The 17,186-nt window shown below is 23.0% G+C and overlaps 1 protein-coding gene across 3 annotated transcripts in view; it reads left to right on the top strand.

Moving 5' to 3' along the window:
- The window catches only part of LOC117176219 (serine/threonine-protein kinase grp), a 29,689-nt gene that overhangs the window by 748 nt on the left and 11,755 nt on the right, over nt 1–17,186 (top strand). The window contains exons 2-4 of one of the 3 annotated variants that reach the window (XM_033366352.1): nt 337–504; nt 8,702–9,022; nt 12,816–13,019. In XM_033366352.1, the coding sequence (XP_033222243.1) occupies nt 396–504; nt 8,702–9,022; nt 12,816–13,019 (634 nt within the window). In that variant the 5' untranslated portion in view covers nt 337–395. Of the gene's footprint in view, nt 1–280; nt 505–8,701; nt 9,023–12,815; nt 13,020–17,186 lie in introns of all 3 variants that reach the window. The other 2 variants (XM_033366351.1, XM_033366354.1) reach the window with 2 other exon arrangements.

Below are 17,186 nucleotides of genomic sequence, written 5' to 3'. Positions count from 1 at the left end.
GGAAAGTTCTACTCATCTTTGAAATTTCGAATCTGACGAAATATTTTCTGGAAAATTCCGTTAGGACGCTTAGGACTTTCCAAGGTTTTAAGCATTACTGATTTGGAACTTTAATTATTTTTATGGGTGGCATTTGAATTTACTGAGTCTGATGTTTAAAATAGTGTTTAAAAAAATAAAAAAAAATTTTTATAAGTGGAAATAATTTTTAATAACTTTTGAAGCTTATGATAAAAAAAAGGGGGGAATTCAACAGTATTTTGATGTTATTGTTACGCAGAGTAAAACTAGTAATAAACAAAGCGACTGAAGAAGCTGTTGCTATGAAAATGGTAGATTTATCAAAACATCCGGACGCTCGAAGAACAGTTCGTAAGGAAACGACGATTCACAGAATGTTGTCAAATCCTAACATAATCCAGTATTTTGGGCAACGCAGTGAAAAAAATATGGAGTATATATTTTTGGAGTATGCTTCAGGTGGCGAATTATTTGACAAAATAGGTGAGGCTCCAAAATAACAGAATTTCAGACTTCACGCTCTTGACCCTCTGCCCCATTTTTATAAATTTCTCTTTTTCTCTCGTTCAGGCCTCGGACTCACTACACTATTTTTTGGACACTTACATTTTTTCGGGGAAAATTTCATTATTTTACTACTATTTCGAGAGAGAAAAAATTACACTGAAACCATCATTTTCTTACAATTGTCTCACTATTTATTTACTTTTCTTGAACAATATTTTTAAACTGCTTAAATTTTCAACAAAACAGTTCAATTCAAAAAACCAAAAAAGACGATTTTTCAACAACAAAAAAACATAGATTTTCAAACAAATAGTTAAATTTTGGACCAAACATATAATATAAAATTTTCAAATAAAATGGTGAATTTCTTTGGTTGTTTTTAAGTATTTAAAAAAAAGTAGTTGAATTTTAAACTGAAAATGTGAATTTTTTAGGCCAGTTGTTGAACTTTTAACATACAAAAACTTAATTTCAAACAAATAGTTAAATTTTTTAGAAGACAGTTGAATTTTGAACAAAAAGTTCATTTTAAAACAGTAAAGCTAAATTTTTAATCAAAAAAGATGAATTTTCAGTCATACGGGACGAATTTTTGTGCCCAGAAAAAATGCATTTTCAACAAAAATATTTATTTTGAACCGAGAAAAGTGTGTTTGCTACCGAAAATATGAATTTTCAATCCAAAAGAACGAATTTTCTATCTAAAATAAGTTGCGTTTTCAACAAGATCGTTAAATTTTTAACTGAAAACATGAATTCTCAACGAAAAATATATAATTTGATATTTCAAGAAAAGAAACAAATTTTAATTTTAAATGATAAAAAAAATTAAATAGGACAAAAACGTTCATTTTTGAAGAAAATAATAACTTTTCAAAATAATAGTTGATTTTTAAGCAATTAGTTGAACTTTCAACATACGAAGGTTAACTTATAATCCAAAAGAACGACTGTTTCATCAAAAATAATTAAATTTTCAACGAAAAAGTTTATTTTATATAAGAAAAATATGATAATTGATATTTCAACCAAAAAATATTTTTATTATAAAACAAGACCTGCATTCAACTAACAAGACTTTTTAAACAAATAGTTGAATTTTGAACTAAAAAAGTTGAATAAAGATTTATCAATATTTAACCAAGAATATAATATTAAATTTTCAATTAAAAGAATTAATTTCTTTTTTTTTGACGAATGAAAACAGAGTTTAATTTCAAACTAAAAAGGTGAATGTTTTACCCGAAAAAAAAAATTAATTTTTTAGAAAACAGTTGAATTTTGAACAAAAAGTTTATTTTCAATCAGGAGAGGTGAATTTTCAGTCGAACGGGGCGAATTTTCTGTCCAAAAACGTTGCATGTTCAACAAAAATATTGACAAATATAACGATATAATTAAATTTTTAACAGAAAACATGAATTCCCAACGAAAAATATGTATTTCAAGAATAATTTTTAAAAAAATTTAATAATTACAAAAATGAATTGCGACAAAAAACGTTCAATTTTGAAGAAAATAATAAAGCACCGAAAAGAAGAATTTTTAACAGAAAAGTTTATTTTCAACCAAATAATTATACTTGTAAGTAAAAGAGAAATTTTTTCAACAAAAGAGATCAATTTTTAATCAAATAGTTGAATTGTCAAACCAAAATAACGAATCTTTTAGAAGCCAGTTGAATTTTTTTCCAATAAAATTACTTTTTAACAAAACATTTGAATTTTTAAGCAATTAGTTGTAATTTTGATACACAATGACGAATTTTCAGCTAGAAAAGTTTATTTTTAAACAAATAATTGAAATTTTAATCAAGGGAAGAATTCTCAACCAAATATATACATTTTCTATCGAATAGTTACATTTTTAAACCAAAAAGACAACTTGTTTGGAAGACAGTTGAATTTGCGACGAATTTTTTAATTTTTTTATTATGAAATACTTGGATTTTCAGGAAAACAATGAAGTTTTCAACATAATAATTGAGTTTTTAAGGAAGTAGTTAAAAAATTTGACCGGCAAAGTTTAATTTTCAACCAGATCCTCGGATTTTTAATCAGAAAAATTAATTTTTCTAGAAATACGTTTATTTTCAACAAAACGGCTGAGTTTGCAATCAGATCGTTAAATTCTGAGTCAAAAAAATTAATGTTGAACAAATTGCGTAAATTTTCCACGCAACAGTTCAATTTGCTACGAAATTGTTGAATTTTCATGCCAAACGGGCGAATTCTCTACGAAACAGTTGAATTTTCACTAAAAATATATTAGTTTATATTTAAACGAAAAAGGATTTTAATTTTTAATTAAAAGCAATTGCATGCAACCAAATAGTTAAATTTTTAAGCAAAAGGATTCATTTTTCTACCAAAAATACCCATTTTTGACAAAATGCATCAATTTTCAATCAAATAGTTGAATTTTCTACTAAAAAAGATTAATTTTCAACAAAAAATGGAATTGTTAAATTTTCAGTTTAATATATTCATTTAGACCAAAAAAAACAACATAATTTTTAACAAGAATAATGAATCTTCAACCAAAAACATGATTTTTTTAAAAAGTGATGTTAGTATTAATTTTGTTTTATTTTTTTTATATTTTACTTTTTTTTCATTACTAAAAAAATTTCAAATACATACTTGAATTTTCAAACTAAAACGATACATTTTTTATCAAAAATCAGGTAGTATAATTTTTATTCATGATAATTAATTTTCAACTAAATAGTTATATTTTGAAGCAAATAGCCTAATTTTCTACCCGACCCATTACATTTTCAACGAAAAGGATTTTTCAACGAACAATTTAACTTCCAACCAAAGAGATTAAAATTTTCTACCTAATTGTGAAATAACTCAAATGCTGAATCTTCATTTAATAAAGATTATACAAGCAAGTAGCTTAAATTTCAACCCAGGAGTTGATGTATCAATAAAAATGATTTTGATTCCAATTAAAAAATAGTTGGTTTTAACAAAACAAAATGAGATTAATTTTCTACCAAAAAACCTGAATTTCCAACCAAATAGTTAAATTGTTTCATTTTGAAGCCTAAGATACAAACTTTGTAAATAAAATTGAATTTTCACCAAAAAATGTGAATTTTGTATAAGAAGTTAATTTTGAACCTAAACCGATTAATATTTAACCACACACTTGCATTTTTAGCTAAAAAAAAGATTAAATTTACACAGAAATATATTTTCAATAAAAAATGTTAGTGAAAATTAAACTATTTTCTGTTCTTTTTCTTTTTTACTTCAAAATTTGACTGATTCAGTTCAAGATTCATAATTTTAAATAAAAAATTTAACTATTTTGTTTAAAAAAAAATTCAAGTATAAAAAAAATTCAAGTTTCACTAATCGATTTGAATATACCATCATTTTAGTTGCAAATTTACACACTGTGTTAAAAATTCTTTTTAATTGAACATTAATCTTTTTTAAAGAAGTATTTTTTGGTTCAGAATTATTTTTTCTAACTGTTTAAAATTCAACTATTTAGGTTTTTTTGTTACTGAAAATTTAACTAATTCAGTTGAATATTACATAATTTTAGTTAAAAATTGGTCTTTTTTGGTTGATTTTTTTTAAATTTTGTATTAAAAGCAGTTACATGTTCAACCAAGAAATATTAATTTTTAAAAATAATTAATTTGCAACAAAATACGTAACATTTCAACCAAAGAGTTGAATTTTCAACTAAAGTAAAGTAATATTTACAATTTCAGTAAAAACTAAAAAATAATATCAAAAATATATAGTAAAATTATTATCACTTTAGTTTAAAATTTAACTATTCGTTTAAAATATTATTTATTCTCAACTTAATCTGAACTACACTTGCCATTTTTATTTGAAAATGTATCTTCTGCTTATTCGAAAATTTGTCTTTTGGATTTAAAATTTAACTAATTCAATTAAATTTTTCATAAATTTAGTTTTAAAATCCTCTTTTTCGGCGGAAAATTCAACTATTTGGTTTAAGATTCAACTATTCCAGCTAGAGATTCATAATTAGTTGAAAGTTCAATTATTTCTTTGAGAACTCATTTTTTTCAACTGAAACTTAAATAAATATGCCGTTTTTAGTTGAAAATGGATCTTGCCTATTCGAAAATTCATACATATTGTTGAAAATTTTTCTTTTGATTTAAAAATTCCTCTTTTTTGATAGATGTATTTTTTTAGTTAGTAATCTTTTTCTTTTCTACTGAAAGTTTAATTAATTCAGTTGAATATTTCATCATTTTAGTTGAAAATTGAATTATTCCAGTTTTTATTGAAAATTCGTCTTATACATATTTTGTATTTGAAATATTTAGTCGTTGGTTGTAAATACAACGATTTTGTTAAAAATTACATTTTTTCTCGGAAATTCAACTATTCTCATAAAAGTACACTTTTTTGTTGAAAATTCTTATTTTAATAACACAAGCCCACAAAAAAAGTTATCTATTTTTGAGCCGCTGAATCCGAATCCGACTTCAGAATTGAGATTTAACGTTAAAATTTTCCCCGAGCTTTTACGCAATGTAAGTAATTTCGTCGAGTCTAAAAGATTTTAAGATATTTTTTGGCAAACTCATTTGGAATTCGACATGAATTTATCCTGAATTCTTTTGATTTTTTTCTAAATTCACACAATTCAATGCATTTTTTACAAGTTTTTGTTCAATTCAACTTAAAGTCTTTAAAACTCACATTAAAACCTTAGGCATTTTATTTGATTCCTTTGAATTCCTTCTATTTTTTGTAATCCCATTTTGAACATACTCAATTTAATGCATTTTTTTATGTTTTTATATTATTTTCAATTCACTTAAATGCTTTTTAAATTCAGCTTAATTTTTTATTAATTTAATCGAATTCTTCTCAATTCAATTCCTTTAAACTTTACTGGCATTTCCTAATTCTTTTCAATTTTTGGGAACTCAAATGAATTCTTCTAAATTTAATCAATTCTACTTCACAGGATTTTTCAAGTTTTGATTTGATTGATTCCAAATTATTTTAACCTCACCTTGAATTCTTCAGCATTTTATCAAATTCTTTGAAATCCTCTTTAACTTTTCTAATCTCGTTTCAAACTTCCTGAATTCAATGAGGTTTTTTATATTTTTGCATTGTTTTCAATTCATGCGATTTATTTTTAAATTAAACTGAAATTTTTATTCATTCCGATTGTACAGAAATCAATGAGTATTTAAAAAAATTCTAATTCTTTTGAATTATTTTGACTTTAACTTGAATGGTTATGAATTCTTATGAATTTATCCTGAATTTTTGGATTTATTAATCCTTTGAGCACGAAAAAAGTTCCCTATGAACGTGGCAAAAAATACCCTTTGGTCCCTATATTTTATTCCATAGGGAATGTAAGGCCTGTATTCGGATTCAGCAGCTGAAAATACATAAAAGTGCATTTATTAGCTGCAAAGTACGTTCAGCTCTCACAATTATCACTTGCGCATATTCCAGAATTCCCCCAAAAAATTACTTTTTCTTAGGCTAGGGGAACATTTTTGCGTTAAATCTCAACTCTGAGGTAGGATTCGGATTCAGCGGTTCAAAATACATAAGGCTACAATAGTCTTGTACACGGTTAAGATCATTTTTTGTGGGTCTGTATAATTAAAAGTCGATTTTTTTCCCAATCATTCGACTTTTAGATTGAAAATGCATCTGTTAGTAGAAAGTATCCTTTTTTTTTATTACAAATACAACCACATTGTTAGAAAAGCAATATATTTCAACTTGAAATTTTAGTAATTTAAAGCTAGTCCTGTTAAAGTAAATACCGGGAAATGACAGTGATTTTTTTTTATCGGAAATTTTTTTAATTTGTAGAAGAGAAATCTGTACACGTTCGATTTCAACAGTTTTTAAATAATTAGTTCAATTATCATCCTTTTCAATTTTGCTAGTATTTAGCTTACAATGCGTAATTCAAAATTTTTTTACTTTAAAAATTTTCCATTTAAAATTTGGATTTCTAAGCTTACATTTTTAATTTAAATAATTTTTACATGCTTTCTTAAAGACTTGTACAAATAAAAAATAAAAGCCTTTGATGTTGAAAATTTTTGATAAAAAACGTTTTTATTTAATAATAAATAAAAAAATTTATTTATCTGTGCCTTAAGTAATAAAAAGTTAACAAAAACGATTTTAAACCAGTTCAAAATTTAAGAATTTTTAGATTTTAACGTTAAAACTTAAACGGCTTCAATTTGAAAGTGTAGTCATTAAACCAATGTGAACGTGTGACTGAAATTTCATAAACTATTTTCAACTTAAAAATAACTTCATAATAATATATTTTTAATTAAAGGATTTTATTAAATTAAACATATTTTTTCTGTCTAAAATATTGAATTTTCAACCCATTCAATTTGAAATTTTTAATTAAAAAAAAAAAACATAAATTATTGAATATTTAGCAATATTTGAATTTTTATTTCAGAGAAGTAAATTGAAACCAAATATTTAAAACTAATGAATTTTTAACTGAATTATTTGACATAGAAAACCTGGAATTGTTAAAATTTCGAAGAGCCTTTAAACTTTGAACGTTACAACTTTAATTGTTATATTTGAAAAATGCTTAATTTGTAAGTGAAATTTTAAATTTTTCATGTATAATTTACAAATGAACATTTGTAGAAAACATTTGAGTAATTTTGAGAGATATTTAGAAGTTTTAAAAAGATAAAAATTTATCATGCTGATTTTAGAAAGTGTTGTTAAAATCTTCTAGAATCTTTTTGGAAAATTTTGTTTGAATCTTTGAGAAACTTTTTCAATATTCTCTTAAAATAATTTTTCAAATAAAAAGTTATTTTTAATTTTCCTAGGAATCATAAGAAAGTTTTTTTATTCTTTTAAAGCCTTTCACAATTCTTGAAAAGAATCTACTTTTTTTGTTTCAAATCTGCGAAAATCTACACTTTGTTTTATATTGGGCTATCATTTTTTAAATAAAATTTTGAAGCTTTCCAAGGATGTTTAAACTATTTAAAAATAAAATAATCGAACTTCTAATTTTAGAAGTGTTTAGTTCAAATTTTTTCAATTTTCTAATATTTTTTTCTAGCTTAAAATTCCTTAAAATTATATAATTGTGAAATTTTTAAAGTTCATTGATTGATTTTTTAATTTAGAGCATTGCAAATGATAACGTGGATGTATATTTAATTTAACTGTTAAATTTAAAATTAATCTTTTGGCTAGATAATTTAAGAATTTTATATAAAATTTAAGTATTTGGTAAAAAATTAATTTATTATAGAAAATGTCTTTTTTTTACTTGAAAATTCAACTCCTTTTGTCTTTTCCGTTTGAAAATTCAACTGCTTAATTGAAACTTGAACTAATTTCTACCAAATTAATTTTTTTGAAATACATTCATCAGTTCGTTTGAAAATACGTCTTTTAGCTTGGAATGTCAACAATTTGGTAGAAAATTCGTCTTTTGTCTTGAAATTTCTACAATTTGGTATAGAAGTCGTATTTGAAAAATTCTGTTTAAAAACTTGAAAATTCTTCATTTGTCTTGAAAATTTTACTATTTGGTTCGAGGTTTATTTTTTTTTTTTTTTTTTTTTTTTTTTTTTTTTTTTTTTTTTTTTTTTTTTTTTGAAATTCATATTTGTGTGTGGAAAATTAAAATGTTTTGTAGAAAATTCGTCTTGTGGTTTAAAAATTTAACAATTTTGTAAAAACTGTGTCTTTCTGGTTAAAAATTACCTTATTGTACAAATTTTTGTTACTTAAAAGTTGAACTCTTTTGTTAAAAATTTCGGCTTGAAATTACCACAATTTGGTAGAAGTGTCGTCTTCTGACTTTAAAATGAAACTATTTTATTAAAAAATTTGGCTTTCTAGTTTGAAAATTAGACTTTGTTAAATAAAAATTAATCTAATTAGTTTATTTTGACCGTGAAAAATGTTTGCCACCCTGGATACCGACAATAATTTTATTTAAAAGAACGTATTTCCCTATTTTCGCGAAAAATTTGATGACAAACTAAATAAAAATAAAATTTATTTAAAAAAAAAAAAAACTTTTTCCTCTGTTTTGAGAGCATTTTGGGTCGTGAAGTCTCGAATAAAGCCAAAAAATTGAAGAAACTAGTTCGAAATTAAAAGTGGTTTTTCTCTTCTAGAACCCGACATTGGAATGCCAAAATGGGAAGCGCAAAAGTACTTTAGGCAATTAATCTCTGCAGTGGAATATTTACACAGTAGAGGTGTTGCCCATCGAGACTTGAAGCCAGAAAATTTACTTTTGGATGAAAACGATAATTTGAAAGTCTCGGATTTTGGTCTTGCGACTGTGTATAGGTTACAAGGTAAAGAACGTTCTCTAGATACGAGGTGTGGAACTTTACCTTATGTGGCTCCGGAAGTACTCGAACGGCCATATCAAGCCGAACCTGCAGATATTTGGTCCTCCGGAATTATCCTTGTTGCTCTGCTGGCCGGAGGTAATTTTTCTCTTAACTAGTACTTCATTATTTTCAATATTCTACTCGATTTATTCACTGCTGAGCAATGCTTAGCAATTTTAATTATTTAAGCAGGGTGTCTAGCGTCCTGGAAAAGTCCTTGCACTTTTTTTTTGGCCTGGAAAAGTTTTTACAACATATTTTATAATTAGGTGAAAGCTTCGAAGAGTCAGGAGTGTTGAAGAAAGTAGAAAATTAGGCAATTTTTTAAAGAAGTAACTGTAGACAATAATCAGGACTGTCATTTACTTAATAATTAATTCAGGTATATACCTTTTTCTGAATTTTTGAGAATTCTTTTGAAATATTTCAGGGTATTTTTAAAGATACCGAGATATATCGAATGGATTTCAATAATTTGAAGGATTTTTAATTCGAAATATTTTAAAGAATTAAAAAAATCCAAGGTTTTTAAAATTAATTTTAATAATTTAAGTAACACCGTAAAATTAATTCTTAATCATTCTACCATCCCATTCTACTTAATTCAGTGCCTTTTTTTATCTTCCAATAGTTTTATTTTTTTTTTTAATTTTAAAGGATTGGGAATATTTTCGGATATTTCAAAATATTATGAAATAATTTTTTTATTAGTTTTAGGAGAAGAGATTTTCAAATATTTTTTGTAAGTAATTTGGAATTCGCCCTGAATTCTTGTTGATTTAACCTGAGATCTTTTGAATTGTTTGAAATTAACTAATTCTACAACAATTCAATAAAGTCTTTTTTCATATTTTTTTATTGTTTTCTATTCAATAGATTAATGTTTTAATTCAGATTGATTTTTTATGAAATTCATTTCATTCTTTCCATTTCCTGTAATTTTTTTAAGTCCACTCAAATTTAGTTGTAATGAATGGGATTTTTTACGATTAAAATTTTTTTTTAACTTTTTGATTTTCAATTTCAATTTTTTATAGTCATTAGTCACTTCTTTGGTTAGAAATCAGTAGGGCTTGAAAAATATGAAATTTTGTTTGAATTCACCTGTGAAAAATTCGCCTTTTTTTGTAGAAAATTAATCTTTATGGTTGAAAATTCATCTTTGTGGCATAAAGTTCAACTATTCCAGTTGAAGATTCACCATTTCAGTTGAAAATTCTTCAGTTTTGTTGAAAATTGATCTTCAAAATTAAATAATTTAGATCAAATGTTGTCGTTTTGAATTGAAAATTGAACTACTTTGTTGAAATTCCACATATTTTGTTGAAAATCTTTTTTTTTTCTAGACAATTATCTTTTGCCTTGCAAGTTAATCTTATTGTATAAACATTTGTTTCAGTTAAAAATTCAAGTATCCCTGTTAAATATTTATCATTTTAGTTCAAAATTCATCTTTTAGGTTGGAAATAAAATGACGTGGTTGAAATTTAAACTTTTTTCTTTGGATGAAAAGGAATTTTTTCGCCCCAAAAACTGTTTCTTTTTTTTTCTGGTAAAAAAAATGTATTTATTTAAACTGAAATTGTATCTATTATTGCAATTGAATATTCCATAACTTCACTCAAAATTAATCTTTTTTGGTTAAAAACTCATTTTTTCAACTACTTAGATTGAAGATTCATCATTTTAGTTGAAAATTCATCTTTCTGGTTTAAAATTCAACTAGTTCAGTTAAAGATTTGCAGTTTTAGTTAAAAATTAATAACTTTGTTTGAAAATGTTACTATTTTTTGGTGAAAAGTAATTTTTTAAACTGAAAATTTAATTATTTTAGTTTCAGTTAATATTTTTTTTCTAAAGATTAATTTTTTGTTATTCAAATTTCAACTATTTCTATTGAAAATTCATTGTTACAGTTGAAAATTAATTTTTTCAGCTAAAATTTTCGATTCATTTTTTTTAATAATTGATATTTTTTAGTTGAAAAGTAATATTTTTCAATTGAAAATTTAGACATTTCTTTCAAAATTTGTTCATTTTGCAATTTTGTTTTCTATTGTATTAAAGAATGTTTGGAATGAACAAATATGAATATGTTACTTTTGGTGTAAAAACCATATTTTTTTGTCGGAATTCAAAATTTTGTTATTGAAATGTAATTGTTTTATTGAAATAAAATTTCTATTTGAAATGAAATTTTTTTATCGAAATCCAATTTTAATTTGAAATTTTTTTATTGAAATAAAATTTGAATTTGAATTTTTTTATAGAAATGAAATTTTAATTTTTTTATTAAAATCAAATGTTAATTTAAAATGTTTTTATTGAAATAAAATTTTAATTTTTAATATTTTTATAGCAATAACATTTTTATTTGAAATTTTTTTATATAAATACAATTTTAATTTCAAATTTTATTACTGAAATGAAATTTCAATTTAAAATTTTATATTGAAATGTAATTTTTTTATTGAAATAAAATTTTAATTTGAAATTTTTGTATTGATTTTATAGAAATGAAATTTTAGTTCTTTTATTGAAATAAAATATTAATTTAAAATGTTTTTATTGAAATAAAATTTTAATTTTTTATATTTTTATAGCAATAACATTTTTACTTCAAATTTTTGTATTGAAATAAAACTTCAATTCAAATTTTTTTATATAAATGAAATTTTTTAAATAAATAAAGTGCTCATTTAAAATGTTTTTATTAAAATAAAATTTTAATTTTTAATATTTTTATAGCAATAACATTTTTATTTGAAATTTTTTGATATAAATAAAAATTTTATTTGCAATTTTTGTATTGAAATAAAATTTTAATTCCAAATTTTGTTATTGAAATGTAATTGTTTTATTGAAATAAAATTTTGATTTAAAATTGTTTTATAGAAATGAAATTAAAATTTTTTTATTTAAATAAAGTGTTCATTTGAAATGTTTTTAACATAATTTTTATTTGAAATTTTATTATTGCAATAAAATTTTTATTTGAAATGTTTTGATGTAAATAAAATTCTAATTTGAAATTTGTTGATGTAAATAAAATTTTAAGTAAACATTTTTTTATTGAAATGAAATTGTTTTAGTGAAATAAAATTTTAATTTGAAATTTTTTTCTGTAAATAAAATTTTAATTAAACATTTTTTAGTGTGATAAAATTTTTATTTGAAATTTGGTTATTTCGTTTCAAAAAGATTCTATATAAAAAATGTGACAACCTACAAATTCGGGTCTTTGGATATTTCCTAATGACATAAAAATGAGCTAATTTTGAAAATAAAATTTCCCAACTATCCTGTTCTAACGCTTTTATACAACTTCATATTTTTCGCTATCAGAACTGATTACTGCTTCAGCAACAACGCGCAAACACTTCATATCAGTTTTCGCTGCAGTTGAGAATTCCGCTGCTAAATTAGCTTAAAATTCGACAACTCAGTCAAAATTCAACCATTTCTAATCAAAAATTGCTGCATTACTGACGAAATTCAACTCAGCAAAAAATTATTGAATTTTAAAAATTGTTGTTCAAGTTAAAAAAATAAGAAACTTCAAAATGCCTCCGAAGTACCTGAAATAAAGTTTTTCTGAAGGTCCGCTAGACACTCTGAATTTAACAAAAATCAAGAATAATGTAATTTCGTGATGTGCTTTTATTTGAAAATAATAAATATAAGAATAATATTTTTAATTTAAAAAAAAAAAAAATTAAATTAAATTAAATGAAATTTGCATGCAGGTACTTGCAAAGACCTGTGTCTTAATGAACTTTTATTATAGATCATCTTCAATAGGAGACAAATCTGTGGGAGCGATTAATTCTAAGTTTTAATCAATTGCTTGATTCTTCAGTTTTTAACCAGTCCCCTGTCTGAAATACAGAACTGCCTTGGGATCAAGCCTCGGCAGAGTGTCCAGAATACGAAGCGTGGAAAAATGGAAAGTATATGTCGGTGACACCCTGGAAGAAACTGGATAAATTTTCACTTTCCTTGATTAAACATATTCTCGTTCATGAACCTTCTCGCAGGTTTAAGATCAGCGAGATTAAGAAGCACGCGTGGTTCCGCGACAATTTCTCCGAAGGTGCAACAACACACTTTTCTTATTTATTCATTTATTTGTTTATTTATTATTTTTCAGCACAACAGGCGTTTTATTGTTCCGAAAAAATATTTGACGAGGGGGAAACAATTCTGGTAATTTTGAGTGTAATAATCCAGTTCTAATCGGGAATAATTTATTAAGTTAATTGTTTCATTCCTCGTTGAAAATTGATCTTTTTTTAAATTGGAAATTTATGTCTGTTGCTGTAAAATTTGCCTTTTTTGGTAAAAAATTTAATCTCGGTTGTAAATTGATCTATATGGTTGAAAATTTTTTTTAATTTAACTATATTGGTGCAAAATTGGACTGTTTTGTTGAAAATTCGTTGTTTCCGTACTTAATTAATCTTTCTAAAATGCATATTTTTAGTTGAAGCATTAGATCATTCCTTTTGTAACAAAAGTTCAATCATTTTCTTGAATACTCTTCTTTTTTTTTTAGAAAATCTTGTTGAAAATTCTTATTTTTATTATTATTTTTATGAAAAACTTGATTATTTACTTTTTCAGTTGAAAGTTAATTTTTTTTATTTGAAAATTTGCCTTTAAAATTTAATCTTTTCGTTTAAAAAACAAATTTAAAATCTTTTATATTAAATTCTTTCACTGAAAATTTAACTATTTCATTTTTTATTGCAATTTCATCTTTTTTAGTTAAAAATTTATTTATTTGTTTAAAAAACAATTTATCTTGTTTAAAATCGATCTGTTTTGGTAGAAAATTAATCCTTTTTCATTAATATTTCATCTTTTAACTAAAAATTTAACTGCTCCATTTTTTATTGGGCATTAATAGTTTTATAATTGAAAATTAATGTGTATTGTTAATAATGTGTCTTCTTTAATGGAAAATTAAACTTTTTTTTAATTTAGTATTTGGTTAAAAATTTAACCATAGCATATTTTGATCAAAGTTGATTTTTTCAATTGAAAATTTATCTATTTTGATGAAAATTAGATTTTTCGGTAGAAATTAAATTTTATTGTTAAAAATTGATCTTTTTTGTAGAAAATTTAACTACTTTATGAAAAGTTGATTTTTTATTATTTTTTAATTCAACTATTTTGGTGGTAAATTTGACTATGCAATTAAAAAAATCTTTTTCGGTATGAAATTGATCTTTGTTAAAAAGTCATGTTTTTTGTTGAAAATTCAACTGCTTATTGAAGCCTTACATAATCCATTTGTTAGAAAAATAATCTTCTTGATTAAAACCTTCAAAAATTTGGTTAAATTTTTTTTCCATAAAAACTTGATAAAATTATTTTTCCCTTTTTTAGCTAAATGTTAATTTATGATGTAAACAAATTCTGTTCTTAAACTTAATCTCTGTAGTTGAGAATTTGTTATTTTGGTTTGAAAATTATTTTCTTTAACGGGAAATTTAACTATTTTATTTATTATTGTAAATTAATCTTTTTTAGTTAAAAATTCATTTATTTGTTAGAAAATCAATTTATTTTGTTTAAAACCGATCTGCTTGGGTAGCAAATTAATTTTTTTTTTATTAATACTTCATCTTTTGATATTTTTTTAATAACTCAAAATTTAATTATTCCATTTTTTGTTGGCAATTAATAATTTTTAGCTGAAAATTAATGTGTTTTGTGAATACTGTGTCTTCTTTAATAGAAAATTAAACTTGTTTTTTTTTTTTTTAATTAAGTATTTGGTTGAAAATGTAAATATTTCATATTTTTTTTCTCAACTGAAAATTCATGTATGTTGCTGAAAATTCGATTTTTTGCGTATAAATTAAATTAAATTGTTAAAAACTGATCTTTTTTATAGAAAATTTAACTACTTGGTTGAAAATTTATTTTTTCTCTTTTTTTTGACGGTTTATCATTTGTTAACTTTTTTTTATTGAAAATTCGTCTTTTCGATTGAGGATTTAAATATTTTGTTGAAAAATCGTATTTTTTTATTGAATTGAACTCCCATTTAAAGATTTATCCTTTATTTGGTTGAAAGTTCGTTTTTTTTTTTTGTAGTTGGAAATTCATTTCTGAATTGAAAGTTTAACTTCTTTTGATTGAAAATTCAATGTTTTTATAAAAATTCGATTATTTGATTGGAAATTCAACCTTTATTTTGAAAATTGATCTTTTTCTTTAACATTTCTTGACGCTGGAAATTTTTTTGAAAATTCGGTCTTTTTTTTGTTAAAAATTAACTTTTAAACTGCAAATTTAACTATTCAACTTTCGTTTTGGAAAATCGATCCTCTTTAGTTAAAAATTCAACTATTTGATTAAAAATTTATGTATTATGTTGAAAATTGGTCTTTTTCAGTAGAAATTAAATATATTGAATAAAAAATTCATGTCTCTGGTTACAAATTTAACTGTTTGGTTAAAAATGTATGTTTTTATTTCAAAATTCAACCATTTAATGGAAACTTGATCTAATTTCTTGAAAAATTAAAGATTTTTTGTTAAAAATTATACTATTTAGTTTAAAAGTCAGTGGTCCTTTTGAAAATTCGACTTTTTTGGTTAAAAATTAATTTCTTTATAGAAAATTCAACCTTTTTTTTTTTTTTTTTTAATATCATTTTTGTTGTTTTAGATTTATCAGTTTAGTTGAAAAATTTTCTATTTGAGTCAGAATTTAACTATTGAAAATTCGTTCTTTTTTATTGAAAATTAACTTTTGAACTGTAATTTTACTCTTCCATTTTTGGCGCAATATTTATCTTTGTAGTTGAAAATTCGTTGTTTTTTTTCGTTAGAAATTAATTTCTTTGTGAAAAATTTAACGATCTATTAAAATTTCATTTTTTAAGATTTATCTGTTTAGTTGAAATTTAATCTTTTTGGTTGGAAATTCTGTTTTAAACTGAAAATTTAATCATTCCATTTGAAGATTCATCATTTTTTTAGCTAATTCTTTTTTCAATTTAACTTTTGAACTGTAAATTTAACTATTCAATTTTTGGTGAACAATCGATTGTCTGAAGTTAAAAATTCTACTATTTGATTGAAAAATTACCTTTTTAATTACTAATGCTATTTTTTTGTAATTTGAAAATTAATCTTTTTGCTTGAAAATTCATATTTTTTATTTTTTTCAGAAAATTTAACAATTTAAAAATATATATATTTTTTAGTTTTAGATTTGTTATTTCAGTTGAAAATTCATCTGTGATAAAAATTAATTTTTTATCTGAAAATTGAATTATTCCATTTGAAGATTCATCATTTTTTAGTGAAAAAATTCGTGTTGTTTTTATGTGTTTTTTGTTTTATTTTGAAAATGAACGATCCTCTTAACTTAAAAATTCAACTATTTGATTGAAAAATTATTTTTTGAGTTGAAAATTCTACTATGTGATTCTAAATTAATCTTTTTAGTGGAAAATGCATTTTTTTCATTAGAAAATCAATCTTTTTGTTTGATAATTCATAGTTTTGGTTCTTTGCAGAACATTTAACAATTTAAAAAAATATTTTTTTAGTTTTAGATTTGTTTTTAGTTGAAAATTAGTTCTCTTTTGGTTGAAAAATCATTTTTTAACTGAAAATTGAACTATTTAGTTGAAAGAAAGAAAAGAAAAATTTAGTTATTCCATTGGAAGATTCATCATTTTTTTAGTTAAAAAATTCGATTTTTTTAAATGAAGAATCCTCTTCAGTTAAAAATGCAACTATTTGATTGCAAAATTATCGTTTTAGTTGAAAAATCATGTTTTTGATAGAAAATTCTACTATTTGATTAACTTTCTGGTTGAAAATTTATATTTTTTATATAAAAATTCTTGTTCAGGTTGAAAATTTATCTGCTTGGTTGAAAATGCGTTTTTTTTTTTTTTGTATAAGAAAATTAATATTTTTGATTTTTGGTTAAAAATTCATTTCTTTGTAAAAAATTTAACGATTTTGTACAATTTAATTGTTGAAGATTGATCTTTTTAGTTGAAATTTAATCTTTTTGGTTGGAAATTCCTTTTTTAACTGACAATTTAATTATTTCATGTATAAGATTCATCATGTTTTTAGTTAATTTGTTTTTTAATCTAAGTTTTGAACTGTAAATTTAACTATTTGATTGAAAGTTGATCTTTTTAGTTGAAAATTTATCTTCTTAGTTGAAAATTCATGCTTTTGATAAAGCATTTCCTTGAAAATTGGTTTTTTTTTTTTT

The sequence above is a fragment of the Belonocnema kinseyi genome, chromosome 7, assembly GCF_010883055.1.
Source record: "Belonocnema kinseyi isolate 2016_QV_RU_SX_M_011 chromosome 7, B_treatae_v1, whole genome shotgun sequence".
Taxonomy (NCBI): domain Eukaryota; kingdom Metazoa; phylum Arthropoda; class Insecta; order Hymenoptera; family Cynipidae; genus Belonocnema; species Belonocnema kinseyi.
The sequence above is the reverse complement of the archived record's forward strand: the minus strand, read 5'-3'. Positions and strand labels throughout refer to the sequence as shown.